The sequence below is a fragment of the Schistocerca gregaria genome, chromosome 6, assembly GCF_023897955.1.
Source record: "Schistocerca gregaria isolate iqSchGreg1 chromosome 6, iqSchGreg1.2, whole genome shotgun sequence".
In the NCBI taxonomy this organism is placed as follows: Eukaryota; Metazoa; Arthropoda; class Insecta; order Orthoptera; family Acrididae; genus Schistocerca; species Schistocerca gregaria.
The window spans coordinates 546,659,678-546,687,226 of NC_064925.1; the positions used below are offsets into that span (position 1 = coordinate 546,659,678).

Consider the following 27,549-nt stretch of genomic DNA (forward strand, 5'->3'; position numbering starts at 1 on the left):
GATCTCTATTTCAATTTTCTGTACAGGTTCCGGAATTCTTGGAACCAATGTGATGTAAAACTTAAAAAAAAAATGGTTCAAATGGCTCTGAGCACTATGGGACTTAACATCTATGGTCATCAGTCGCCTAGAACTTATAACTACTTAAAGCTAAGTACATCACACAACACCCAGTCATCACGATGCAGAGAAAATCCCTGACCCCACCGGGAATCGAACCCGGGCGTGGGAAGCGAGAACGCTACCGCACGACCACGAGATGCGGACAAACTTTTTTTCAATGTGTGTATTTGATATGATGAAATCCCAGATGCAGGAGAATAAATTTCTTCTGTTAATTGATTTATGGTGAACACAAACAAATCCATAAATTTATGAGAGTTTTCAAGATGGAGGGCGATTGTCAACGAGCAGGACAAACAAATCCATAATTTTATGTGGCTTTGCAAGACAGATGAGAATTGCCAGCGTGCAGTATTAAAGTGATTGCCCCCAAATGCATAGCGTTAGTGCAACACTGCGATGTCTGTTTTTTTATCATCAGCTAAAGAATTTAATTAAAAAAGCTTCAAAATTGCTCTTATCTCACCGACAGACAAAAAGAAATGGTATGTAGAGAAGACTGCATCAAAGTACACTCCACTGTACATCAGAAGCTGTCGTCGCTTATATTTGGTGAAATGATCCGTCATGCGTGTATTAATGTCAATATGAATGTAAACCACGGTTGTTTCTGTATAGCGCATTTAAAGCAACACGTGCTAGATGCCGGGAAAACTACTGTTACCCCAGCACATATAAATCATCAATTGTAAAATAATAAAATCATCTAATTTTGTATATTAATCTGTTTTGTATTTCTTACAATTCCTTCCTGAAATATATTTGATATCCCAAATTTTCCTTTACCTTTTCTTGTCACGTCTTTTGTAGAAATATTAATAAATAAAACATTTATTCATTGTGATTCTTGAGTTTCTCCCGGCGTATGTGATAATCAAAATATCCACGGGTGTACTGCCGGTCTATAGTGTCCAACGGGCACAATATTTCGGCGATCAAACATGTCGCCATCATCAGGTGAACTGACTGACAGAGCTCCTATGAACGCGCCGGTACGGAGATCCGTACGCTATGGCTGCTCAGGGGGAACTGGGTTCGGTCGTCGTCGTCGTCGTCGTCGTGCGTGACATCTCGTGCATTCACTGCACGTTTTGGGCAGGTTAAGCAGGGCCTGCTGTTCCTGCGTCAGAGATCGCAATTTGTCGTTGTGGTCCTCACGTTTTGTTCGTCTTCACGTCTTCACGCTTCGTAATTTTTCTTCTCTTGCTGCTTGGATTACTCCAGCAGCAGGTCTGGCCATCTGGTCGCTGGGCGCCAGTGGCGTTGGTTTCCCAGCCCCCTGACCAGCGGGTTTTCGGAGGTCCTCGTCAACTCATAAAATGGTGTAGCGAGCGCGCGGAAGCGGCGCTCCAACATCTGGACTCCAGCGGCGTCGTGCAGCCTGCGGTCGCGGCGGCGGCCGATTTAAATACCCTCCGCCCGCGGCGCGCTCCCTCCGCCGTCCGCGCCCCGCGCCACGGTAGAGCGGTGGAACAGATTGCGACGGCGTCTGAGATGACGTCGGTGTGATGGCTCTGTCCGCCGTGGTCGTCACAACTATGCGTTTGCTCGATTTACTCTTGATTAACCCAATCGCTGGTTCCCAAGCCTTGATAAGATTATAGCCACAGTCACGGTTTATGAGGTCGTCATTGGTGCGAATTTCGATGGCCTCTCTAACAACGCTGTCCCAGTATGTCGACGTCTGTACCAGAATCCTCGTGCGGTCATTCTCCATAGCGTGATTTTCCGACAAACAATGTTCAGCGACCGCCGACTTGCTCGGATACATCAGTCGAGTGTGCCTCTGGTGTTCACGGCACACACTGATCTGTATTTGCACGCAGACAGCTGCCACCACTCTTCACAGAGGAATGGGGTACTTAAAACTCTAGTAGATAGGGCGCGCACTATCTCTGACACAGAGAGTCTACCCCAGGAATTGGAACATCTGAGAACTGTGTTTCGAAAAAATGGGTACTCAGAGTGGCAGATCCCACGTGCTCTCCGCCCAACCACTGCATCAAAACCTGTTGAGATGGATGAAGTCACGAGGGAGGAGGTAGGCACTGCATTTATTCCATACACAGGCGCACTCTCGGGGAAAATCGCCCGCATTCTGAAGAAACACCGGGTCGGAACTGTGTTTTGTCCTCCGAATAAAACTCGTGCACTGGTGGGGAGCGCCAAAGATGACCTCGGTTTGAGGAAGGCCGGCGTGTACCAGATTCCGTGTCAATGTGGCAAGTCGTATATTGGTCAGACGATGCGTACCGTCGAGGATCGATGCCGTGAACACCAGAGGCACACTCGACTGATGTATCGGAGCAAGTCGGCGGTCGCTGAACATTGTTTGTCGGAAAATCACGCTATGGAGAATGACCGCACGAGGATTCTGGTACAGACGTCGACATACTGGGACAGCGTTGTTAGAGAGGCCATCGAAATTCGCACCAATGACGACCTCATAAACCGTGACTGTGGCTATAATCTTATCAAGGCTTGGGAACCAGCGATTGGGTTAATCAAGAGTAAATCGAGCAAACGCATAGTTGTGACGACCACGGCGAACAGAGCCATCACACCGACGTCATCTCAGACGTCGTCGCAATCTGTTCCACCGCGAGACCGTGGCGCGGGGCGCGGACGGCGGAGGGAGCGCGCCGCGGGCGGAGGGTATTTAAATCGGCCGCCGCGGCGACCGAACCCAGTTCCCCCTGAGCATCCATAGCGTACGGATCTCCGTGCCGGCGCGTTCATAGTAGCTCAGTCCGTCAGTTCACCTGATGATGGCGACATGTTTGATCGCCGAAATATTGTGCCCGTTGGGCACTATAGACCGGCAGTACACCCGTGGATATTTTGATCATTTACTCATTATTTTTCTAGAAACACTTATCAATAAAAATAATACATCGACCATAATTTTGGTTTATTTGCAGTATAAATAACATAAGAATTGAAAATAAATAAAATTATTCGCATAGGGACTCGAACCCATGACATCTGGATCTTCGTTCTGTATTCTTTCGGCTGCGCCATTCGCCGTCTGGAAACGGACGCATGCCAAAATTGCAGTTTTTTTTCTGAACACTTGTCAGTCTGGAGATCGCAGTTCTGTGACTTCAATTTCTGGCCAAGCCGTGCGTATACTACAAATTTGGACAAAACGGTGAGGACGCGTAGGCACGGTCACCTCGTCAGTCGTATTGTTTGATGTGATACGACAGAACCAGTGCCCCACGCCGTCCACAGTCATCACTCCGTGCGAACTCTTACAGCCCAAGGTTCATGCACGAGCCCCATACCCCACATTCTCCTCCCTCCACTCCTCCCCCCTCCAACATTCTCCATAGACACGGGCAGTACGTGGACGGCGTGACAGATGCCGGCTGGACAATTACTAAAATATTTCGCGACCGTTATTGCGCCAGCGTGTCCAGTGAGGGATCGCATCTGCGAGAGAGATGGGCGCTCTGAATAACGCCCATTAGAATTGTAGATCGCGTTACCGATTTGCACTCCGCTTTCATCCCTTCCTCTCCGACAAACGGCGCCCTGGGATACAGAATTTGCATTTTACGAGGGAAAAAGACCGGATTAATTTGAATGGCGGTTTGCAACGTGGAGGGTCGGGGGAGGAGATTTGTAATATTTGGATCGAAGTAAAGGCCATCTGCGTGCCTTCTATTGTCACTGTACTTCAGATGGTCCACGCAAAGCCGGAGCAATTTTGCGTATAGTGGAGAACTTTTTAAGACTGGCGAGAACCGCACACTTGCGTCAGACAAACATAATCTTTTCGCAGTCCAGCTGTTTCTGTCACGTAAACGACGGGTCACCTTATGGTGTATATCTTCGTGGGCCTTCGGTCAAAGTCTTCTGAAACGTTCATTTAAGGTTAAATCTCACTTTTGTGTCTGCATTTTTTTTCTTTCAAATACACATGTTTTGGAAAAGGCTTTTACCTTCAGCAAATTCAGTTTTCCTGTTTCGTTTCCTCCATAAACGTTTACTGAAGTTTCATGAGTATTGGTGGCAACGCTATATGTATTAGCCACTGATGGTAGATTTTCACCGGAACGTTTTTGCAACCGAAGGTTTTGCGAGTCAAAAGGACAATTTTTATCCCTAACAGACTGTAGAAATTTGCAGTAATTTTATGAACTGCTTTAGTTTTGATAATGAAACTATTTAATTATCTGTTGTACTTGCGACTTTGTTGATGTTTTAATCGTCTGTGGTTTTATCAGCGTTACTGTCGTATTGTACTTCGCATCCATAGTTATGTTAGATAGTATATCACTAAAATATTAATGAAGTACAGTGTTACACGTTATTATGGGACTTGGTTTCACTAATGAATTCAGAAGTTGGTATCTAGTTATTTCAGCCCCTTATAAAGGTAATCTGATAAATTTCCCTAAATCTAGATAATAATTCCACAGTTACAAATATAATAACCTCAGTGAAATTGGCTTAGTAAAGTTGTGAATAAACACAACAGAGTTACTATTACGATCGCATCCCTCGCAACCGGACGTTCTAATAGCAAACTCCAACCAGGAGTGTTATTACCTATTCACACCTACTACTGGCAGGGTGAAATGACGGTAATGCTGATGATATTAAACTCTACATGTACATCTGCAGGGTAGCCAAGATTAGTACACTCAAAATTATACAGATAGTAGTTGAGAGTCCCGTGTCCGTAATATTGATTTGCTGTAGAATTCTCGAGCATATTCTGAGTTCGAGTATAAAGAATTTCCTTGAGATAAAATGCTTCTGTCTACAAGTCAGCACGGGTTTAGAAAAAATCGCTCGTGCGAAACTCATCTTGCTCTTTTCTCGCATGGTATTCTGCGAACCGTGGATGAGGGGCAACAGGTAGAATCCGTATTCCTAGATTTCCGATTTCCGGAAAGCTTTCGGCACAGGTTTGAGAAGACGGAGTAGGTTCCGACAGCGACTGACTCGAAGACTTCTTAAGAAAAGGATCCAGTACGTTGTCCTGGAGGGTGGAGTGTTCTTCAGAGACAAGACTATGGTCGGGAGAAACCCAGGGAAGTGTCATAGGACCGCTGTTATCCTCTACCTACATAAACGATCCGACTGTAAGGATGAGGAGCAATCTGCAGCTGTTTGCTAATGCTGCTGTCGTGTATGGGAAGGTGTCGTCTTTGAGTAGCTGTTGGAGGACACAGAGGTGACTTAGGCAAAATGTCTAATTGGTGTGATGAACGGCAGCTGGCTCTAAATGTAGTAAAATATAAGTTAATGCAAAGAGTGTAAAAACCATTGCAGTAACATTCGAATACACCATTAGTAGTGTGCTACTTGACACACTCAGGTCCAATGAATATTTACGTATAACGTTGTAAAGCGATGTGAAATGGGAAGATCATATAATGATTGTAGGGGGAAGGCGAATGGTCAACTTTGGTTTATTGGGGGTTCATCTGTAAAGGAGACCGCACGTAGAACACGAGTGAGACCCATTCTTGGGTAGTGCTTGAGTGTTTGGGATCCCTATCAGGTAGGATTAAAGGAAGACTTAGAAGCAATTCAGAGGTGTGCTGTTAGGTTTGTCACCGGCAGCTTCGTTCAACATGCGAGTACCGCAAGACGTTTCGTGAACTCAAATGGGGATCACCGGAGGAAAGACAACTCTATTGAGGAAATTTAGAGGACCAGTATTTACAGCTGACTGCAAAACGAGCCGTTTGCTGCCAACGTGTACTTCACTCAAGGACCGCGATGACAAATACTGGGGCTCATACGGTGGCATCGTATTCCCCTCGCTTCATTTGCTAGTGGACCAGGAAATGTGACTATACTTGGATCGAAATAAGAAAGTTACTCACTGCTACTTGTTTACAGAAAAGCTGTCACAGCAACAAGCAATCAGAGCTCGATCCTGGACACAGCTTTTATCCTGCTCACTTCTGACATATCCCTACCTCAGTTGTCGGTTTCTAATCAGCTGAGGAGAATTACTGTTTTTAAATATTGTTGCGACTCCTTATATGCTCCTTAGTCTGTGCGATATGGTTTTTTTGCGAGTGTTTGAAGACAGACGTAAAATTGCGTAGGAAAGTGATAGAACCATTATTATCCTGCAAAGCGGACTCACTATTGTACTTTAATGGGGAACGTATGAAGAAACTCAGTACGAAACCTCACAGCGTATGTTACCGGAGCGATATTGCCCTCGCGCGAAACTGCGAACCGACAACGTTCCTCCTTCCCTGCTCAGCTGTCGATCACTTTATTATTCTGATCCATGTGTAATATTGGTATAGGGTACCCTCAGCCATGCACCGTATGATGGCTTGCCGAGTATCTATGTAAATGTAGATACGTTGATACGGAGCATTTCGAAACGAGGGACATACAGCTGGAAATAAATATTGTCTGTAGGTACGCTGTCATGAAAGGGGCCGAAGTGTAAGAGGCATGTGCTTGTAAGTTGGTCATGTTTCATAACAGAGAACTGCCTGTTGCATCACCATTGGTGTCGTTACATCGAAGGAGAATACACAGTCGTCTGTTATGTGTCCGCAGTGGAACATACACATCATGGTTGGATTTCGAAGATGGAGCATTATCCTTTAAAACAACCGTTAGACAAGCATCTAGCGTGTAGTTCTAAAGGATACAGTGCCCGGGATGCCGAACGAATGTAGGATGCCAAGTTTTGCAACTGGCGTCATCATAATAGGAACAAAAATAAAAATGAAATGAGCGTATGGCATCGTTGGCCGGGAGGCTCCATCCGGGAAAGTTCGGCCGCCAAGGGCAAGTCTTATTTCATCTGACGCCACATTGGCCGACTTGCTCGCCGGTGACGAGGATGAAATGATAACGAGGACAACACAACATCTAGTTCCTGAGCGGAGAAAATCTGCAACCCGGCCGGGAATGAAACCGGGCCCTCTTGTGTTGGAGGCAAGCACGTTACCACCCAGATAAGCAGGAGGACTTAATGGGAAAAAATTTATAGCTGTGTAACTCGTGAAAGATCCATCAGAAAAAATTTTTCATCCTCGCTGTATCCACGGGGCTCTCGGGTTTCAAGCGGTACAGCAGAGTCAGCAGGGTTGCCTGAGCAGCAGGCGTTAAGCGACGAGAGGATCCCGACGTTCCATTCTGGCGTAAGCAGGTCAATGCCTGTTACTACACCTGTCAAGTGAGCTGAATTGGAGCGTTTCTCAGTATCTTTTCGTCTCTAGGGTCTGCACGTCCCGATAGCAGTATAGCAAAATGGAGAGCCAACTGTAGTTCAACTGGAGAGTTGGTGTGTCGACTTTCAGTGGCGACCTCTTGCCAGCTAATTCTACGAGGGCCATCGGATCACAAGTTTTCGACAGCTGCCGCTCGTCCAACAGTTCATCACTACGTGAGTGGAATTAGATCTTCTTGAGTGCGTGAACTAACCTGTCTAGGAGTTTGATACAAAGAGATATCGAGTCAACGGTTGTGTCTAATATCAGAGCTTTCACAACGAGAGTTAAATACTGTATATGGTTTAATCAGTAATAAATGTTGTCAAGTGTTACTCAGAACCGTCGCCCAGCAGTTGTATTGGCCACCTTGGTAGAACTGATATAACATTTTTTGCGTGCTCAGTATAGCAACCTTGCCCGTGAAAGCACACAGAATGCTAGTGGAGCAACAGTTACAACCACGGCGTAAAAAACGTGTCTACGTCGCACGGCCAAATTATATTGAATCCAAATTCAGTTACGTGAGAGGTCTGTGTCACAAGAATGCAGTGAGTCCAGTGGTCACCACTTTGAACAGTTTCTAAGAGCTTAGGTTGTTACTAAAAGACGTAAGCTGTTCTAGGCGCTACAGTCTGGAACCGCGCGACCGCTACGGTCGCAGGTTCGAATCCTGCCTGGGGCATGGATGTGTGTGATGTCCTTAGGTTAGTTAGGTTTAAGTAGTTCTAAGTTCTAGGGGACTGATGACCTCAGCATTTCAGTGCAATAGTGCTCAGAGCGATGTGAACCATTTTTTTGAACGTAAGCTGTTACTGTCAAAAAGGAAACTAAATTCTGATTCCTGGACAAATGTCGACTATGGCAGGCATAGCTGTCAACAAGTTTGTTTGATTAGCTGTCAACAAGTTTGATTCACCATTGTTTTCATGGAATGAAATCGGTTTGCGCGAGTGCAAGTGCACACACACGAACTCTCTCTCTCTCTCTCATATTTTCTTCTGGGACAATAGGGTCACAGAAACTGCTTAAAATTATGTTCAATTTCCCATTTCATCAGAGACTTGTGGGAGGTTTCCCTCTGTTATCAGGTGAATGCTTGCAGTATGGTTTTCCTCAAAAATATTCTCAACTGTCGGACGCCTCCCACCTTTCTGGATTCGGGTGAAAGAACCGGTGGTTTGAGAAGGTTCGACCTGTTGGACAGGGAATGAAACCACAAAGAAGAAGAAACATGTTGATTATTGTGCGAGACGCATTCAAGTTATAACACCTCTGGTTTTATTCTCGGAACAGATAGAAACATGCAGTTTATTTTAAAATCGGCATGCAGTCGATGTGAATTTGTGGCGGAGATGGCAACATTGTATGGCACAAATAACTGCGGCGCGGGATTAGCCGAGCGGTCGTAGGCGCTGCAGTCATGGACTGTGCGGCTGGTACCGGCGGAGGTTCGAGTCCTTCCTCGGGCAGGGCTGTGTGTGTTTGTTCTTACTATAATTTAGGTTAAGTAGTGTGTAAGCTTAGGGACTGATGACCTTAGCAGTCAAGTCCCATAAGATTTCACACACACACGCACACAAATAACTCTTGCGGAAATGGCGAGAATAAGAACTTGTGTTTGACACTCAAAACGGCGACGTTTTCATTGCAAGAACAGCGTACAATTATTCGTTTTCTCTGTTTGCATGGTGTGACACCCATTGAAACTTATCATCAGTTGAGTGAGATATGTGATGATGATGATGCCATGGATATGTCTAATGTGAGTTTGCAAGTGCGACACCTCACAGAAGGTAGAAAGTCGTAACAAACCAAGAACAAACACACTCTCGCACTAGCTGGTCTGACGACATGATCTACCGAGTGGAAAAACTTATTTTGGAGGATCTCCGAATGAGTGTGGGACACATCGCCTTCTAAGCTGGCTTATCCGTGTGATTTGTGAACACATTCCTGTGTGAAGACCTGAAAATGAGATAAGTGTCCTCTAGGTGGCTATCACGAATGCTGGCGTACGACCAAATGGCTACGCGCATGACATGTTGACCGGCAATGTTGACGCGTGAACACAGCTTGAATGGGTCTCTCTTCTCATCGACTGAGGCAGAGCGTAAGACATGGATGTTGTTTTTCAGTCCTGAAACGAAGCGCTAGTCAGATCAATTGCAGCACACCATTCATTGCAACGAAACAAATTTCGAGTAAGAGCCAGTGCTTAAAAAAATGGTAGGCTAATTACATAATTAAACTTCGAAAACTTTAAGTAAGACTATCTTCATTAAGTGCTTGTAAAATGATACATGGCATCGTAAGTTCGCAAATACTAGAGCATTCTCTCTCATACAAAGTTTCATGGTGGAACTATACAGTACTAGATTTTCTTGAGGAACGCCACAAAAATAGAATTTTGTTTATTATTTCATCCATCGTAGTTTTACAGAGAAGGGTTACCTCTTGCTGAATCAATGAAACGACTATCTCGCTTTGTGGTACTAAGTGTCGCGCATTAGCTGTGAAACGATGCAATTGTGATATTTCTGCAGTTAACCGACAAATTCATCATTTGTTGTACACGAACTTCGTCAGTGGAGTCTTTTTGAAAGTTTCTCAAGGGATGAAGCCTAATTTACATATGCAATAAAATATAATTTGCATATAGATGACTCATCAGGCGAGGAGTGTGAACATTGTCGGCACGGCGCGTACTGAGGAGAACTAATTATCGGCCATGTTTACGAGGACCACCTCATTTCTCCTCTTATTTCTTCCCGTCTGTGCTAATGACGCAATAGATTTGCAGTCAGCTGTGATCAACGACAATGAGTCAAAAAGGAGTTTACAACTTTAGAATGTCATAGAAATTTATTGATGTAACTTACAGAACCGATAAATGTGCCAGTTGGTAGTAAACAACCTCAAGCAGGATTCACGTAGTGCATCAGTACCCCATTCCGCCACCAGGAGCAGCAGTGTAGAGCACACTTAAAATGCGGAGCGTGCTCGCTGTGTGTTTTGGTTTCATGAAGCGAACTCTGCAACAACTGTTTGGCGTAAATTTCGCACCGAATAAAGAACCTCGAAGCAGTCCTAAAATTTACACTTGTCACAAGAACTTTGTTGAGACAGGTTACTCACCGCGGCATGATAAATCAGAAGGTCGCACGTGTGTTGATGATTGTGTTGAACAGATCAGGGAAAGCCTTGCCCACAGCGCACAAAAACCAACTGGCGTCTCCCAAAGGACTGGCGAGTACTGCGTAGACGTTTACATTCAAAACCATACAGATTCACAATGGTACAGCACATTAGTGTCGCAGGTAAGGTTGCTTGTAGGGAATCATGTGCATAAATGTTGCATCGGATAGAGGACGACGAGACATTCCTGAACACAATAATCTTCAGCGATGAGTTCGTATCCGTGCTATGCTTAACAGCCGCAACTGCAGAATATGGGGCAACGAAAATCCATATGCAACCCTAGAACACGTTAATGAGTTTTGTGCCCTTAGCAAACGAGAGGTGTATGGCCCCTTCTTGTTCGTGGAGAAAACCGTCACTGGTGTTATGTATACCAGTTAATTCCACAGATCGATGAGGACGACTCAGGTGGGATGGTTTATCACTAGCAAGACGGTACATCATCTCATTTCCTCGCGGAAGTTCGAGGTCGGTGGATTGGCCGTGAAGGACCAATCGCATGGCCACCTCGCCCCTCGGACTTAACACTGAGTTTCTCTTTCTGGGGTTTCATTAAAGAACGTGTGCGTGTTCCTCTCCTACTACACAATTTAGACGACCTGAAAAATCGAATCTACACTGCCGTTGCCCAAAGTATGTCCGATTTGCTTCAACGAATGTGGGAAGAAACTCATTAACGGTGGAATGTTTGCCACATCAAAGACGGTAGTCACACCAAATCAAAATGAAACTTGACATTTTTATGCGAAACTTAAGGTTGTTTGCTACAAAATGAAGCATCTACCGATTTTGTAAGTTTTCTCAATAAATTTCAATATCATTCCAAAGCTGTAAAGTCCTGTTTGGCTCATCCTGTAGTTGCGACCGGCAGCATAGGGGGAAACAAAACACTTTCGTTGCGTAATGTCGTCCCTGAGAATGTCGTCTTAGTTGAGTCATGCTGTAGTTTAGTTTACACGAGACAGATTAAAGGCAGTTGAGAAACCAGGTCACCCTGTTCAGAAACTAGCAAATCAGAACAGAATGAGAGTTTATTTCTGTAATCGAAGCACAACGGTATTTTTATAGCTATTAGCCACTCATCTGGTTCAACACATGGAACTCCTCACAGAGGACCCGAAGCGCAACAGTACTCGGAAAACATAGGACACCTCTTTGCACTGGGGCGTAAATACAGCTCGCGTTCGCAGTGAAACACTGCACGTGCACTCTGGGTAACGCTAAATAAGCTAGAGCTTCTCAACAGCGAGGCCTTAATTGGAGCCGCCCGATGTGGCCGAGCGGTTCTAGACGCTTCAATCTGGAACCGTGCGAGCGCTACTGTCGCAGGTTCGAATCCTGCCTCGGGTATAGATGTGTGTGATGTCATTAGGTAGCTCTAAGTTCCAGGGGACTGACGACCTCAGATATTAAGTCCCATAGTGCTCAAAGCCATTTGAACCATTTGAACCTTAACTGGAGTACATCTGACGATAGAGTACATTGCTGGTACAGGCGCCAGTGTTTCGGATCACGCCGTAGAGTGTGCGTTAGTGAATACTGAGCTTCAGACTAAATGTTAAGTCAACGACATCATCTGTCACGTGTAGAGTGGACTGAGGGTCAATGGATCCGTCTCGCCTGGCAAATATACAGTCGTCAGGCGAACTGTTGGTCGAAAAGTGAACCGCTCCACGGACGTAGTACCCTAAGGGCAGTGTTATGCTATGGGGAACGTTCATCTAGGCTTCCATTAGACCTATGCCAGTAATCAAAACAGTGCACTACATCTGGATCTACATCTGTACTCCGCAATCCACCATACGGTGCGTGGAGGATGGTACCTCGTACCCCAACTAGCATCTTCTCTCCCTGTTCCACTCCCAAACAGAACGAGAGTAAAATGACTGCCTACATGCCTCTGTACGAGCCCTAATCTCTCTTATCTTACCTTTGTGGTCTTTCCGTGAAATGTAAGTTTTCGGCAGTAAAATTGTACTGCAGTCAGCCTCAAATGCTGGTTCTCTAAATTTCCTCAGTAGCGATTCACGAAAATAACGCCTCATTTCCTCTAGAGACTCCCACCCGAGTACTTGAAGCATTTCCGTAACACTCGTGTGATGATCAAACCTACCAGTAACAAATCTAGCAGCCCGCCTCTGAATTACTTCTATGTCCTCCCTCAATCCGACCTGATAGGGATCCCAAACTCTCGAGCAGTACTCGAGAATAGGTCGTATTAGTGTTTTATAAGCGGTCTTCTTTACAGAGGAACCAAATCTTCCCAAAATTCTACAAATGAACCGAAGACGACTATCTGCCCTCCCCACAACTGCCATTACATGCTTTTCCCACTTAATACCACTCTGCAATGCTACGCCCGAATATTTAATCGACGTGACTGTGTCAAGCGCTACAATACTAATGGAGTATTCAAACATTACAGGATTCTTTTTCCTATTCTTCTGCATTAATTTACATTTATCTATATTTAGAGTTAGCTGCCATTCTTTACACCAATCGCAAATCCTGTCCATTTCAACTTGTATCCTCCTACAGTCACTCAACGATGACACCTTCCCGTACACCACAACATCATCAGCAAACAACCGCACATTGCTATCCACCCTATCCAAAAGATCATTTATGTAGACAGAAAGCCGGCCGAGGTGGTCGAGCGGTTTTAGGCGCTACAGTCTGGAACCGCGCGACCACTACGGTCGCAGGTTCGAATCCTTCCACGGGCATGGATGTGTGTGATGTCCTTAGGTTAGTTAGGTTTAAGTAGTTCTAAGTTCTAGGGGAGTGATGACCTTAGAAGCTAAGTCCCATAGTGCTCAGAGCCATTTGAGCCATTTTTTTGTAGATAGAAAACAATAGCTGACCTACCACACTTCCCTGGGGCACTCCAGATGATACCCTCACCTCCGATGAACACTCACCATCAAGGTCAACGTACTGGGTTCTATTACTTAAGAAGTCTTCGAGCCACTCACATACTTGGGAACCAATCCCATATGCTCGTACCTTAGTTAGGAGTCTGCAATGGGGCACCGAGTCAAACGCTTTTTGGAAGTCAAGGAATATATCATCCGTCTGATAACCTTCATCCATGGTTCGCAAGATATGTGGAAAAAGGGCGAGTTGCGTTTCGTAGAAGCAACGCTTTCTAAAGCCGTGCTGATGCATGGACAGCAACTTCTCTATCTCAAGGAAATTCATTATATTCGAACTCACAATATCATAGAGATTACTGCAACAAACCGATGTTAATGATATTGTCTGTAATTTTGAGGATACGTCCTTCTACCATTCTTATATACAGGCGTCAGCTGCGCTTTTTTCCAGTCGCTCGGGACTTTACGTTGGGCGAGAGATTCGCTATAAATGAAGGCTAAGTAAGGAGCCAATGCAGTAGAGTAGTCTCTGTAAAACCGAATTGGAACCCAGCAGGACCTGGCGATTTATTTATTTTCAACCCATTCAGCTGTTTCACAACCCCAGGGATGTCTATCACTATGTCCTCCATACGGAAATCTGTACGAGACTCGAACGGCGGTATGTTTGTACGATCGTCCTGCGTGAAAGATTTCTCAAATGCTAAATTTAAAATTTCAGTTATGCGAACACTATTGCGAACCACCCGGAATCCTCGTGTTCGATGCCTTCAGCGACGGCGATGCCATCTTCGAACAGCGTAACCGTTCGTCTCACAAGGCCAGAATCATGCTGCAGTGTTTCGAGGAATGTGATAATGAAATTGTGAAGTCTTGTCCACCAAATTATCCTGATCTGAACCTGGCAGAACACATCTGGGATGCTATATAGCGCGTGCTCCACGCCCACATATCACCGGTCCGTAATTTACGGGAGTTGCGTAAAATGTGTACAGTCGCATGGTGCAACATACCTTCGGAAACCTACCAACCACTTGTCGAATCTGCGCCACGCAATATCGTTGCAGTAGTGCCCTCCAAAGGTGACTCAAAACGCTTTTTGGGCAAGGCACCGGCGATCTGTCGATAGAGTGCCACTTCCTGGTTTTGGCCTCGGGTTTGCCGAGTTGAGAAGGCAACGCGAGCTGCCGAAACGCGGATATGGAAGCTCACATGGCATGAGCAGAGGGGAGTTGCCTTTACATTTGGAGACGGTACGGAGGCCCGTGTTGGCCAGGGCGCGGCGCTGGTGATACAGGCCGAGCAAGGTCGTAAGGAGGTAGCAGGTACTTGAACAAGCGGTGGTCAGCTGTTTGAAATTGGACAGGTAGCGACTGAACGTTAATTTGCCGATCACATTACAGACTGGACCCTATGGTTAGCACTACAGCGCCTGGTCATTAAGCACATTTTGATATTTGTGCTGCTGAGGCACTGGTGTTGAGTTGCGTTCATTTGGCTGTGAGTTAGGCTGAGTGCATTTAGGCCACTGACCGTACCTCTTAAATTACCACAAGCGTACTGATCTCGTATACAGGGTGGTCCATTGATAGTGTCCGGGCCTAATCACACGAAATAAGCATCAAACAAAAAACTACAAAGAATGAAACTCGTCTAGCTGGAAGGGGGAAACCAGATGGCGCTATGGTTGGCCCCCTAGATGGCGCTGCCATAGGTCAAACGGATATCAATTGTTTTTTTAAAAAAATAGGAACCCCTATTTTTTTATTACATATTCGTGTAGTACGTAAAGAAATATGAATGTATTAGTTGGACGACTTTTTTCGCTTTGTGATATACGGCGCTTTAATAGTCATAAACGTATAAGTACGTGGTATCACGTAACATTCCGCCAGTGCGGACGGTATTTGTTTCGTGATACATTACCCGTGTTAAAACGGACCGTTTACCAATTGCAGGAAGTGTTCAGCCACATGTGAAACGTCAGCCACACCTGCAACAAATGATGATGTCCAAGTAGATGTTTTAGCTGCTGTCGCGGCTAATCCGCACATCAGTATCAGACAAACTGCGCGAGAATCGGGAATTTAAAAAACGTCGGTGTTGAGAATGCTACATCAACGTCGATTGCACACGTACCATATTTCTATGCACCAGGAATTGCATGCCAACGACTATGAACGTCGTGTACAGTTCTGCCACTGAGCACAAGAGAAATTACGGGACGGTGACAGATTATTTTGCACTCGTTCTGTTTAGCGACGAAGCGTCATTCACCAGCAGCGGTGACGTAAACCGGCATAATATGCACTATTGGGCATCGGAAAATACACTATGGCTGCGACATGTGGAACATCAGCGAACTTGGGGTGTTAATTTATGGTGGGGCATTGCGGGAGGATGGATAATTGGCCCCCATTTTATCGATGGCAATTTAAATGGTGCAATGTATGCTGATTTCTTACGTAATGTTCTACCGATGTTATTACAAGATGTTTCACTGCATGACAGAATGGCGATGTACTTCCAACATGATGGATGTCCGGCACATAGCTCGCATGCGGTTGAAGCGGTATTGAATAGCATGTTTTATGACAGGTGGATTGGTCGTCGGAGTACCATACCATGGCCCGCAAGTTCACCGGGTCTGAAGTCCCCGGATTTCTTTCTATGGGGAAAGTTGAAGAATATTCGCTATCGTGATCGACCGACAACGCCTGACAACATGCGTCAGCGCATTGTCAATGCATGTGCGAACAATACGGAAGACGAACTACTCGCTGTTGAGAGGAATGTCGTTACATGTATTGCCAAATGCATTGAGGTTGACGGACATCATTTTGAGCATTTATTGCATTAATCTGGTATTTACAGGTAATCAGTCACGCTGTAACAGCATGTGTTCTCAGAAATGATAAGTTCACAAAGGTACATGTATCGCATTGGAACAACCGAAATAAAATGTTCAAACGTACCTACGTTCTGTATTTTCATTTAAAAAACCTACCTGTTAACAACTGTTCGTCTAAAATTGTGTCCCATGTGTTTGTGACTATTACAGCGCCATCTATCACAAAGCGGAAAAATTGGTCCAACTAAAACATTCGTATTTCTTTAGGTGCTACACGAATATGTAATAAAAAAGGGGGGTTCCTATTTTTTTAAAAATGCACTTAATATCCGTTTGACCTACGGCAGCACCATCTAGCTGGCAAACCATAGCGCCATCTGGTTTTCCCCTTCAAGCTAGACAAGTTTCGTTCTTTGTGGATTTTTCGTTTGACGCTAATTTCGTGAGTTATTTGGCCCAGTCACTATCAATGGACTACCCTGTACAGTGTGATTGGAATTAATGTATCTGCAGGTCGCGCGTTTTGTGGTCCTCTTCGGACTTGTATTTTGTAATTATTGTGATACATAAATTTATTGTTAAATGTAGAGAGTAGTTAACGCTTAGAGTTGTCTTTTTGTCTTGCGGTGACGTTACTTTGAGTTCAGGTGGGATGATTCATGTCAGTGGTAGTTCACACATAATTCTTCTTACCGTGTGCATTCAGAGTTGTATATTGTATACTCGAAATTTAATGTGCTGTATATTTGCGTTGTAGGGAATCTGTGTTCCGGTTAAGGTTTCTATGTTATATTATGTAACGGGGCGTGGGTCGCGCCATTGAATCTGACTTCCAGTATTATGTCTGTTAGTCAAAGGTTTTGGTACGAGTCATGACCAAACAAGGTAGCAGTGTAAAAATTTGTTAAGTTCCTGTACTCGAAAGAAAGACTTAGGTGTTAGACAATTTGGTGTTAAATTGTTCCTTTTGATTTTACATATGTGCACCGTTGTATTATGGATGGTTTAGTAATTGATGTGTCGTATGTTTCAGTTACGGCCAACTTCTTCTAAATACACTGAAGTAGAACCACTGCCTTGGGGCTGATGTTTGGTTACCTAAGTGGCGTGAATCCGAGAGAGCTCAAAATTAGTTCCACCGCTTGCTAGCCTGTGTGAGAAAAAGTGTATTTGTTGGTCCACTATTTTAATCTCTATGTCAGCAAACTATTTCGTTGTCTTCTGGGCGAAACATTAAATACTGTTGAGACTTGGAGCATTTTGGCATGCCCATTTGATATATTTTGGTGGAGCCTTCCACCAGTTAAGCGTGTGCCTGTTAAATAATAAAGTGAGTCGTTAACTTGCCAGTTAGAATTGAGTGGCTTGTCATGATTTTGGCTTCGGAACTGTAATTTGAAACTGACTCACGGACCGATCACTGTAAAGTTTGGGTGATTTCAGATTCTTTGAAGTGTCTTGGCTAAGGTACCTGAAAAACCGAATGAGTATAAGCTCTTGTTGTGAGCTGTTAGGTGTGAGGCAGTTGTTGCTGCCAAAACGTGCTTGTATGACCTCCTGCATAATGTTCAGTAATACATTTTGATTTCGTTGTTTATTCAGCTAGTAAATCTTTTGCTATTGGTTACTAAGTAGTGAATTTCTCTTACTACAAGCCTGGAATAGATTTTGGAGCAGCCGTCAAGTGTGTGTTTCTGAATCCTTTTAAATAATCTAGCTTGATTTAATTTCGCTTAATGACTCTTTCATCTATTTGACAAATTATTTCATCCTAGTTGAATTTGATAGAGTGCCTTTCTTGAGTAAAGTTTAAAGCAGGCAGCACTGTTGATCTCCGAAGTTTGAATAATCTTTGCTTGATGACTTTAGAGTAATAAGCGCAGTTACAAAACTTTAATTGACTGCGAGTCGTGTGACATGCGAAATTGTTTAATCACAGACATCTGTAATTTCAAGATATACAGTTTGATAAATTCATATTGTGTACTAGATGTTTCATTCGGGCACTAGCACCTTACCGCTCCAACCTAGTTCCCTACTGCCTCAAGGGTGATTCAGAATGAAAGAACAGACTTCTGTTGTACATTATCGACAAACAATAAAAGATAGAAACACATTGCGCACGTCGTTGAATAGATGAAGGTCCAAAGTTTCACTCAATCTGCTCTGTGTTTGTTTGTAGCAACGAGAAACCATTTTGTGCTATTGAATTTGTTCGAAGTCAATCCATTGTTTAAGTGCAACGTTCATCATTCCGCCGTCGATTCAGGAGGAAGCCGCTTCAGCGTAAACAGATTTGTGACTGCCTTACAAAATTGTTGGAAGTTGGTTCGATATGCAAAGGGAAGAACACTGGTTGGCTACGCACGTCTGATGAAAATGTCGAGGCTATCCGAGGTGCGTTTACACGGAGCTCTCTGAAGTCCACAAGACGGGAAGGTGAGGAACTTCAACTTCCTCAACAGTGTGGCGTGTTCTGAAACGATGCCTACATGTGAAGCCTCACATTTTGCACTTACTGAGCAGTTCTGTCCCGGCGACCGTAACAGAATTTTGCGTGTTAGTTTTCCAGGATATGATAGAAGACAGTTTTTTCGAAGGATCCAACTTTTCGGACGAAACAACATTTCAACTTTCCGGTAAAATAAACCGCCATAATGTAAGAATTTGGAGTCGCAGAACCACGGTGTCGTCGTCGAACATGAAAGAGACTCACCGGAACACAACATCTATGTACATTCTTGCGAATGATGGTCAACGGGACTTCGGCCGTTCCCTTACCTAATAAACTGAAACACTTCCAACCGCCGTTTTGATGTTATTTTATTATATCTCAAACAGTTTCGACAACCTTAACTAAAGTTGAGGGGTTGAACTCCAATCGTATACACGGTTCCATCAGTGGCCAATATCCATGATCTGGCTTTGGTAGAAAACTGTAAAGTAATGTTGTGTCTGCAACCATCAACTACACTCCTGGAAATGGAAAAAAGAACACATTGACACCGGTGTGTCAGACCCACCATACTTGCTCCGGACACTGCGAGAGGGCTGTACAAGCAATGATCACACACACGGCACAGCGGACACACCAGGAACCGCGGTGTTGGCCGTCGAATGGCGCTAGCTGCGCTGCATTTGTGCACCGCCGCCGTCAGTGTTAGCCAGTTTGCAGTGGCATAAGGAGCTCCATCGCAGTCTTTTAACACTGGTAGCATGCCGCGACAGCGTGGACGTGAACCGTATGTGCAGTTGACGGACTTTGAGCGAGGGCGTATAGTGGGCATGCGGGAGGCCGGGTGGACGTACCGCCGAATTGCTCAACACGTGGGGCGTGAGGTCTCCACAGTACATCGATGTTGTCGCCAGTGGTCGGCGGAAGGTGCACGTGCCCGTCGACCTGGGACCGGACCGCAGCGACGCACGGATGCACGCCAAGACCGTAGGATCCTACGCAATGCCGTAGGGGACCGCACCGCCACTTCCCAGCAAATTAGGGACGCTGTTGCTCCTGGGGTATCGGCGAGGATCATTCGCAACCGTCTCCATGAAGCTGGGCTACGGTCCCGCACACCGTTAGGCCGTCTTCCGCTCACGCCCTAACATCGTGCAGCCCGCCTCCAGTGGTGTCGCGACAGGCGTGAATGGAGGGACGAATGGAGACGTGTCGTCTTCAGCGATGAGAGTCGCTTCTGCCTTGGTGCCAATGATGGTCGTATGCGTGTTTGGCGCCGTGCAGGTGAGCGCCACAATCAGGACTGCATACGACCGAGGCACACATGGCCAACACCCGGCATCATGGTGTGGGGAGCGATCTCCTACACTGGCCGTACACCTCTGGTGATCGTCGAGGGGACACTGAATAGTGCACGGTACATCCAAACCGTCATCGAACCCATCGTTCTACCATTCCTAGACCGGCAAGGGAACTTGCTGTTCCAACAGGACAATGCACGTCCGCATGTATCCCGTGCCACCCAACGTGCTGTAGAAGGTGTAAGTCAGCTACCCTGGCCAGCAAGATCTCCGGATCTGTCCCCCATTGAGCATGTTTGGGACTGGATGAAGCGTCGTCTCACGCGGTCTGCAAGTCCAGCACGAACGCTGGTCCAACTGAGGCGCCAGGTGGAAATGGCATGGCAAGCCGTTCCACAGGACTACATTCAGCATCTCTACGATCGTCTCCATGGGAGAATAGCAGCCTGCATTGCTGCGAAAGGTGGATATACACTGTACTAGTGCCGACATTGTGCATGCTCTGTTGCCTGTGTCTATGTGCCTGTGGTTCTGTCAGTGTGATCATGTGATGTATCTGACCCCAGGAATGTGTCAATAAAGTTTCCCCTTCCTGGGACAATGAATTCACGGTGTTCTTATTTCAATTTCCAGGAGTGTAGTAAGTAGTTATGCATGACGGAGCCAAGCCTCACTTTCATCTTGACGTGTGGCGTTATCTTCATACCACAGTCCCACAAAATTGGATCAGAACAGATGGACAACAAGATCTAGTAAATTGTTTCTGGACTCCCAGGTCACAGGACCTCACAGTTTACGAATTTCTTTCTGTGGGGGCACATAAAAGTGTCTTTGTCCCACCTGTGGCAGCTGCTCTCCAAGAGCTGAAAAATCGAATTGTTGAGATTGTCAATTCAATAAACAGGGACCTGTTGATTCGTGTGATTTTTACGTCATTTGGAGGGACTGCGGTTGAATGACTCTGATATTTTAGTGAGTTTCGAGGTGGTCTCCCTCTTCACTCCTGTTCCGCTGTCTGATTCGTTGCGGTTAATTGAGGCCAGGTTTGGTGCTGATTTAACTAACCTCTTTCGACATGTGTTGACATCCACTTACTTTTTATTCAATGACCAGTATTACGAGCAGACAGATGGAGTTGCGATGGGTAGTACGTTGTCTCCTGTGATCGCAAATTTGTTTATGGAAGACTTCGAGGAACGTGCATTGGAGTCGGCGCCTTTGAAACCCGCCTGTTTCTTTAGATATGTTGACATCTTTGTTGTTTGGCCTCATGGTAGGGAGAATTTGAATGTCTTTCCAGAACATCTGAACTCGATCCACCATAACATTCGTTTTACGATGTAGGTGGAAGAGGATGGTTGCCTTCCCTTTCTTGACGTGTTGGTTAGGAGGAAGGATGATGGATCATTGGGTCATGCAGTCTACAGGAAACGGACTCACACCGACTTGTACTAACAGGCTAATAGTTCTCATCATCCGGCTCAGCGTGAAGGGGTACTTCGTACCTTGGTACACAGGGCACATGTCGTTTATGACGCTGAGACTTTGCCAGCTGAGCTGTCCCATCTTGTACATTTCGTCAAAATGGTTATAGTGATAGACTGATTGAACGTGCGTTGCGCTATCGACCAACTGTACATCGGGTGATTGATGATAATTCTGAGTCAACATCTACGTCTACTGCCTTTTTGACTTACGTAGGAAACACGTCCAGCAAGATCGGTCGTATTTTACGGAAATACGATGTGAAATGTGTTTTTCGATCTCCATCTAAAACTAGAGCACTTCTGAGTTCTGTTAAGGATGATCTTGGTCTGAGTAAAGCGGGTGTATATCGTATTCCTTGTAGCTGCGGCATGGCATATATTGGTCAAACTATCAGGACCGTGGAGGACCGACGTACTGAGCATAAACAGGACACATGATTACAGCAGCCAAGTAGATCTGCTATTGCAGAACATTTGTTTGGATACTGGTCACCCCATGTTATATAATAACACGAGATATTGGCATGCACGTCCAGCTATTGGGACAGTGTTATCAAGGAGGCAGTTGAGATTAAATTAGCGAGCAACCTCGTTAACAGGGATGGAGGTTTCTGTTTAAACTCTGTTTCGAATCCGGCTCTCTCCCTTGTCAAAAACAGAGGGACAGAGTCAATGCTACCTCACCTGCGAATTCATAGTCTCACTATCGATAGCTTTGACTTTGGTCATCGTTGGTGACACTAGTGTTCAGTGTGTGTTATCTTTCCTGCTTCAGTCCGAGAACCGAGGTTTTAAATTTGCATGTACGTCTCCTGTCCGCTGCAGTTTGCCTTGAAAATAGCGGGGTGTTCGCCCGCCGAAATATCGGCGGTCGCCGTAAGTGTTACCTGGCTGAATTCCCGGACGTTATTTGGAATACCGATTCGATGTTTCTCGAACAACGCACGTTGCTCGTGTTGAGTATATGGTACAGAGTCTGTGTGAATATAAAACTCTATGTAGTGGCATGCGCAATGTGTTTCTATCTTTCACAGTAATAAACAATTGAAATCTGTTGTTTCTTTTTTAATCATCCTGTATTTCTGCTCATCATTTGTATACAACAGGTGGCGTTTTGTCACTACTGGTATTCCAAACTGTGAAATACGTCATGGTTCTCAGGCATAGTGAAATAAAAACAAATTGTAAGTTCGTAGGCTTCTACAGTAAGGGTCAGCTTGAATAAAATGATTTTGACTATTAGATGCATCTTTATAAAACACTAAAACAAGTGAAAGGCCGACGACGTTTCGACCGCCTTTGCTGTGATTCTCTCCCGGCAGACTGAGAGGTTGAGGCGTAGCGCCGTATATCGATCATGCCTTGGAGGTGGTTAAGTGAGAGATGTGTTTCAGAGCTGGATAATGACAGATGGTGACGCGAGACTGGGTGCGCACGTAGTTTATGTATCAGCCGATAGAGGACAATATTGGATAGGGGACTGATTTAGCTTCGATTGTGCCCACTAGAGTCCACTAAAGTAATAGAATGTTCTAGTACTTTCATAAAGTGTTATGTCTTTTTGTGTATGTACAATGTTATAAATGTGTTTTAGCAGTGTGAATGATGCGTGAGTGTGGTTTAAAGTTAATATGAAGATAATTGTTTAACGAGTTATGTAGTAGAATTTAGTGTGGGAACATTTCGAAGAAGTATGGATGTGGACAAAGGGGATTTTTGTAGAGCAGATTTGTAAAGTAAGTTTATGGTGAAGGGAAAGTTAATTCAGGTATAAATAACAATAGTAAATAACTTTATGCATAAACAAAACTTCAGAATATTAGATAATTACGTCGGTAAAAAGTGCAGTCGTTAGGTTTACTATTTTGTGATTAGTTATTGATGAAAAGCGCGGACTGATGCGGGAGAATGTTGTTTTGCTATTGGCTGTTGAGTAAACTGACCAATGGTACAGCAATATGCTTCAGGCGCCTTTCTCTGCTGGTAGAGAAGACTTAGAGTATTCTAGAGAGGAGTAGGAGCCTAGCCATGAAACAGTTCGGACGTGTGTAGTAGCAGTTCCGATGGAAACGATAAGTTGTCGGATCTAGCAATGTTTCATACATCAAAAGTGTTGGAAAGTGACGGCATAATTATTCTAATGTGTGTGTAGAAATTTCGGAATTTTTAAGTGAATTTTGTGACGACAAAAGACATATATTCCTTGTCGCGTATTGAGCAGGTCGGTGGCCAAAAAATGTGACTGCATTAGGTACCGACAGACTTAATATTTGGCGAGCATTATCAATAAAAAACAACCAGTATTTCTGTAGCTATTACGTTTTCGAGAAATGCAACACCATAAACTTACTAACGAGAGTGAAAGGGATTGTGAGTGACTGTGTTAAGACTAGCACGGGGGTGGCAGTGATACTTGTTCACCTTTTCAGAATATATTAATTGAGGACAAAATCTTCAACCTTTCATTTCGTGTGAAAACTCTCTCCCGAAACGTAGATTAGTGACTTAAATTGCAGCCTGGTTCACGTCGAAGAACAGTGGGTTTCGCTCGGCTTCCCTACTGATGATCTGCCGAGACAATGTTCACAGGTAGGTGCAGGTCCGTCGTAAAGAGACGGAAAGAACCGCGCCGCCGCAAGGTCTGCTACAAAATGGCTCAAAACGTAGGCGTTTCAGTTGTTTTGGTTGAAAGGTACGTGCTGAGATTCGATCAGGAGAGAGCCAGTGAAAAATGTCGATTGTTCCCAACCGCAAGGTGGGACGAGTAGTACATCTTCGAGTAGTAAGATCTTTGACAGCTAACAGAGCTAGGTGGAGGCGGTAAAAGTTTGAGTAGTGGTGAGGAGATGCGCAGAGACAGCTGACGTGTTTCGAGTCGGAGCTAGATGCCTGCAGGAGGCAGCCGGGTCGTGACAGCATCAAAGTAAGAATTGGCGCTACGCACATAATAAGCTATATATTGAGCGAAACTCGGCACATACCTGGGGAAACTAGAAAGAATAATTAATAAAATATGTTTTCTTTGGTTAATTAGTGTCTAAAAGCTAGATAGAAATCCCATTGTTGATGCAATAAGCGTTTTGTGAAACATTCTCGTAAATCCATGCTATAGAAGTTTTTTTTTTAGTTTTTCACATGTGCCTTAAAAGTTTGAACAATAAATATTTTTTAGATAAAATTAGAGTTTCATCTCACACCTTATGTCGTTCTCCGTATCCTGTGTTTGCATTGAACCAAAAGGTACATTAAAGTAAAGTTCCCATGAGTAAAGCTAATAATTTCATTTATCAGAGCAAAATAATCTATATGCCATTGCACAGTTGGCAAATTATTCAGATCAGGACAGAATTTTTATTAAGTAACAAACAGGACCAAAATGAGTAAAGTTATCTAGAATGACAAATTTATGCCATTGCACTACGGCTGAGTTGAATATATGTTTTATTATCGGCTAAACGGGCAGGAGTGCACAAGCTAAGTCCACAGACGCAGTCAGATGCAGGTTGGTGACTTTCATTTATTTTTACCACTAAACTTTCATGCAGTCAGTTGTGTATTTTCAGTATTAATTTTCCAACAATATATTCATGCTGTCAGATAAGGTTCAGTTCAGTTAAATAAGCAGTCAGATGCAAGTTTTATTAAAGACTAAAGCAGTCACATGCAGTTCAGTCTAGTTTAAATAGATAATTTTTATTAACAACACTTTCAAGGTGTTTTTTTATTGACGTGGCCCAACGAGCAAAATGATTTTGTTCAAAAAGCAGGTCAGTTCAGCCGTGTTGTTAACAGGGAAGCAGCGTTCTTGAGAATACTTCAGAGAGTTACGGCAGCGGCCACCTGGCGACTTGCCGGTTGTGCTGGAAGTGAGAGACGGAGAAGCAGGCCGTGGAGGACTCACCCTGCTGCGGGTTTCGAAGTCTAGCGTCCTGGCGACCCGCACGTCGCCCGTCTCCGGGTCCACCGAGAAGGCGCCGCCCACGTTGCCGGCTGCGATGCCGTAGCGAACATCCGGGTCTGCAACACACACGTCCACACACGCCTGAGTCACTAGTGTGCGAGTTAACGCGTCTCAGAACGGCACTTACTGTCTAAGTACGTGAAAAATGACGCACGTTGTCGTGTCTGGATCGAAGAGCGAGCAAGTGCCATTAGAAATAGGGGCTCGCCACTACACCGTGCGTTCAGCGAGCTGAGAATTCTCAGCCAGGTATAGTGTACGGACACTGGTGGGACACTTCGTACAAAGTAAACATTCAGATCATTACATCATTGAAGTTAAAAAAAATATTATTGAGATGCAGCATCTTAAAGCCTATCCAGAGACTAACATCTTCAGGATGGTCAACCTTTTTGTACAGCATTTAATCGACGAATAATTCACATACAAAGACACGAATTGAAAAACTGAAACGTTTCTGTAACAGCTTCTGCACTGTATACACTACTGGCCATTAAAATTGCTACACCAAGAAGAAATAGAGATGATAAACGGGTATTCATTGGACAAATATATTATACTAGATCCGACATGTGATTACATTTTCACGCAATTTGGGTGCATAGATTCTGAGACATTAGTACCCAGAACAACCACCTCTGGCCGTAGTAACGGCCTTCATACGCCTGGGCATTGAGTCAACAGAGCTTGGATGGCGTGTACAGGTACAGCTGCCCATGCAGCTTCAACACGATACCACAGTTAATCAAGAGTTAATCACAGTTAATACTGGCGTATTGTGATGTGCCAATTGCTCGGCCACCATTGACCAGACGTTTTCAGTTGGTGAGAGATCTGGAGAACGTGCTGGCCAGGGCAGCAGTCGAACATTTTCTGTATCCAGAAAGGCCCGTACACGAGCTGCAACATGCTGTCGTGCATTATCCTGCTGAAACGTAGGGTTTCGCAGGGATCGAATGAAGGATAGAGCCGCGGCTCGTAACACATCTGAAATGTAACGTCCACTGTTCAAAGTGCCATCAATGCGAAAAGAGGTGACCGAGACGTGTAACCAATGGCACCCCATACCATCACGCCGGGTGATACGCCAGTATCGCGATGACGAATACACGCTTCCAATAATGTGCGCTCACCGCGATGTCGCCAAACACGGATACGACCATCATGGTGCTGTGAACAGAACCTGGATTCATCCGTAAAAATGACGATTTGCCATTCGTGCTACGATTAAAAGGCATGTAAAAAGTGTCTTGCAGTATCGGCCATTGTCCTGCGGTAATATCGGTTGTTAATGATACACTGCACTGACGCTTATTGAATAATAATAGAACACACGAGCATGAGAGCATTGTTCCTATTTCAGCTAAATTCTCCAAAGTTTAGAACATTTTTTTTGCAGAGATCACAAATAAAATACGAAATATTCTCCTGATTCGTACGTCCAATATGTCCTCTATACACTTGGTACGTGGCACTCAGTCTTCTTCAAAAAAACTCCAGACACAGAATACAGTTTTCAGTCTCTTAAGTTGACCCATTATTTCCAGCAAATTCCAATTTTCTTCGCCGCTCTGTAACTGGCTTTCCATGGCCACCTTTTGCCTCATTATTTCTTCAACACTCTTTTCGACTATTTCCTTCTGGTTTTATTTTCTTCCATTCGTCGGCGATTTTTTCTTTTATAATTGTTGAAAACGCTTCAGCTGCCTCCCTCGCGATCATTTTGTTAGACGTAATCTTGATGACAGGCATTTTCATGCGCTCTTCATACCATCTTCCTCTTCTTTATTTACACATTCCGCCATTTCAATCTGTAAAGAAGTAAGAAGCAGATATACGGTGTGTTCAAAACGTCTCTCCGCAGTGCCGTATGATTGTTCGCCTGTCTGAGTTACTTCCCTTCAAGTGGACTCTCCCAACATTCCACCGTTTCGTTTATCTCAGCCAGCTCCAGTCGTATCGTTGGTGTGTGTCGTTACGTGTTGACGTGAACGTCTAAGTTTAGTTCCTTTGTTCGTTTGTTTCGTTTTTGCCAGTGTTAAAATGCTACCCATTGAAGAACGCGCGTTTTAAGTAGAACAAGTGTTCA

At 44.7% G+C, this 27,549-nt stretch overlaps 1 protein-coding gene across 1 annotated transcript in view; it reads right to left on the minus strand.

Moving 5' to 3' along the window:
• The window catches only part of LOC126278935 (putative neural-cadherin 2), a 153,430-nt gene extending 126,165 nt beyond the window's left edge, over positions 1–27,265 (minus strand). Inside the window, exons 1-2 of the mRNA XM_049979213.1 lie at positions 27,232–27,265; positions 25,401–25,516 (exon numbers count right to left, since the gene is read on the minus strand). Of these exons, the coding sequence (XP_049835170.1) occupies positions 25,401–25,516; positions 27,232–27,265 (150 nt within the window). The remainder of the gene's footprint in view (positions 1–25,400; positions 25,517–27,231) is intronic.
• Between the last annotated feature and the right edge of the window lie 284 nt (positions 27,266–27,549).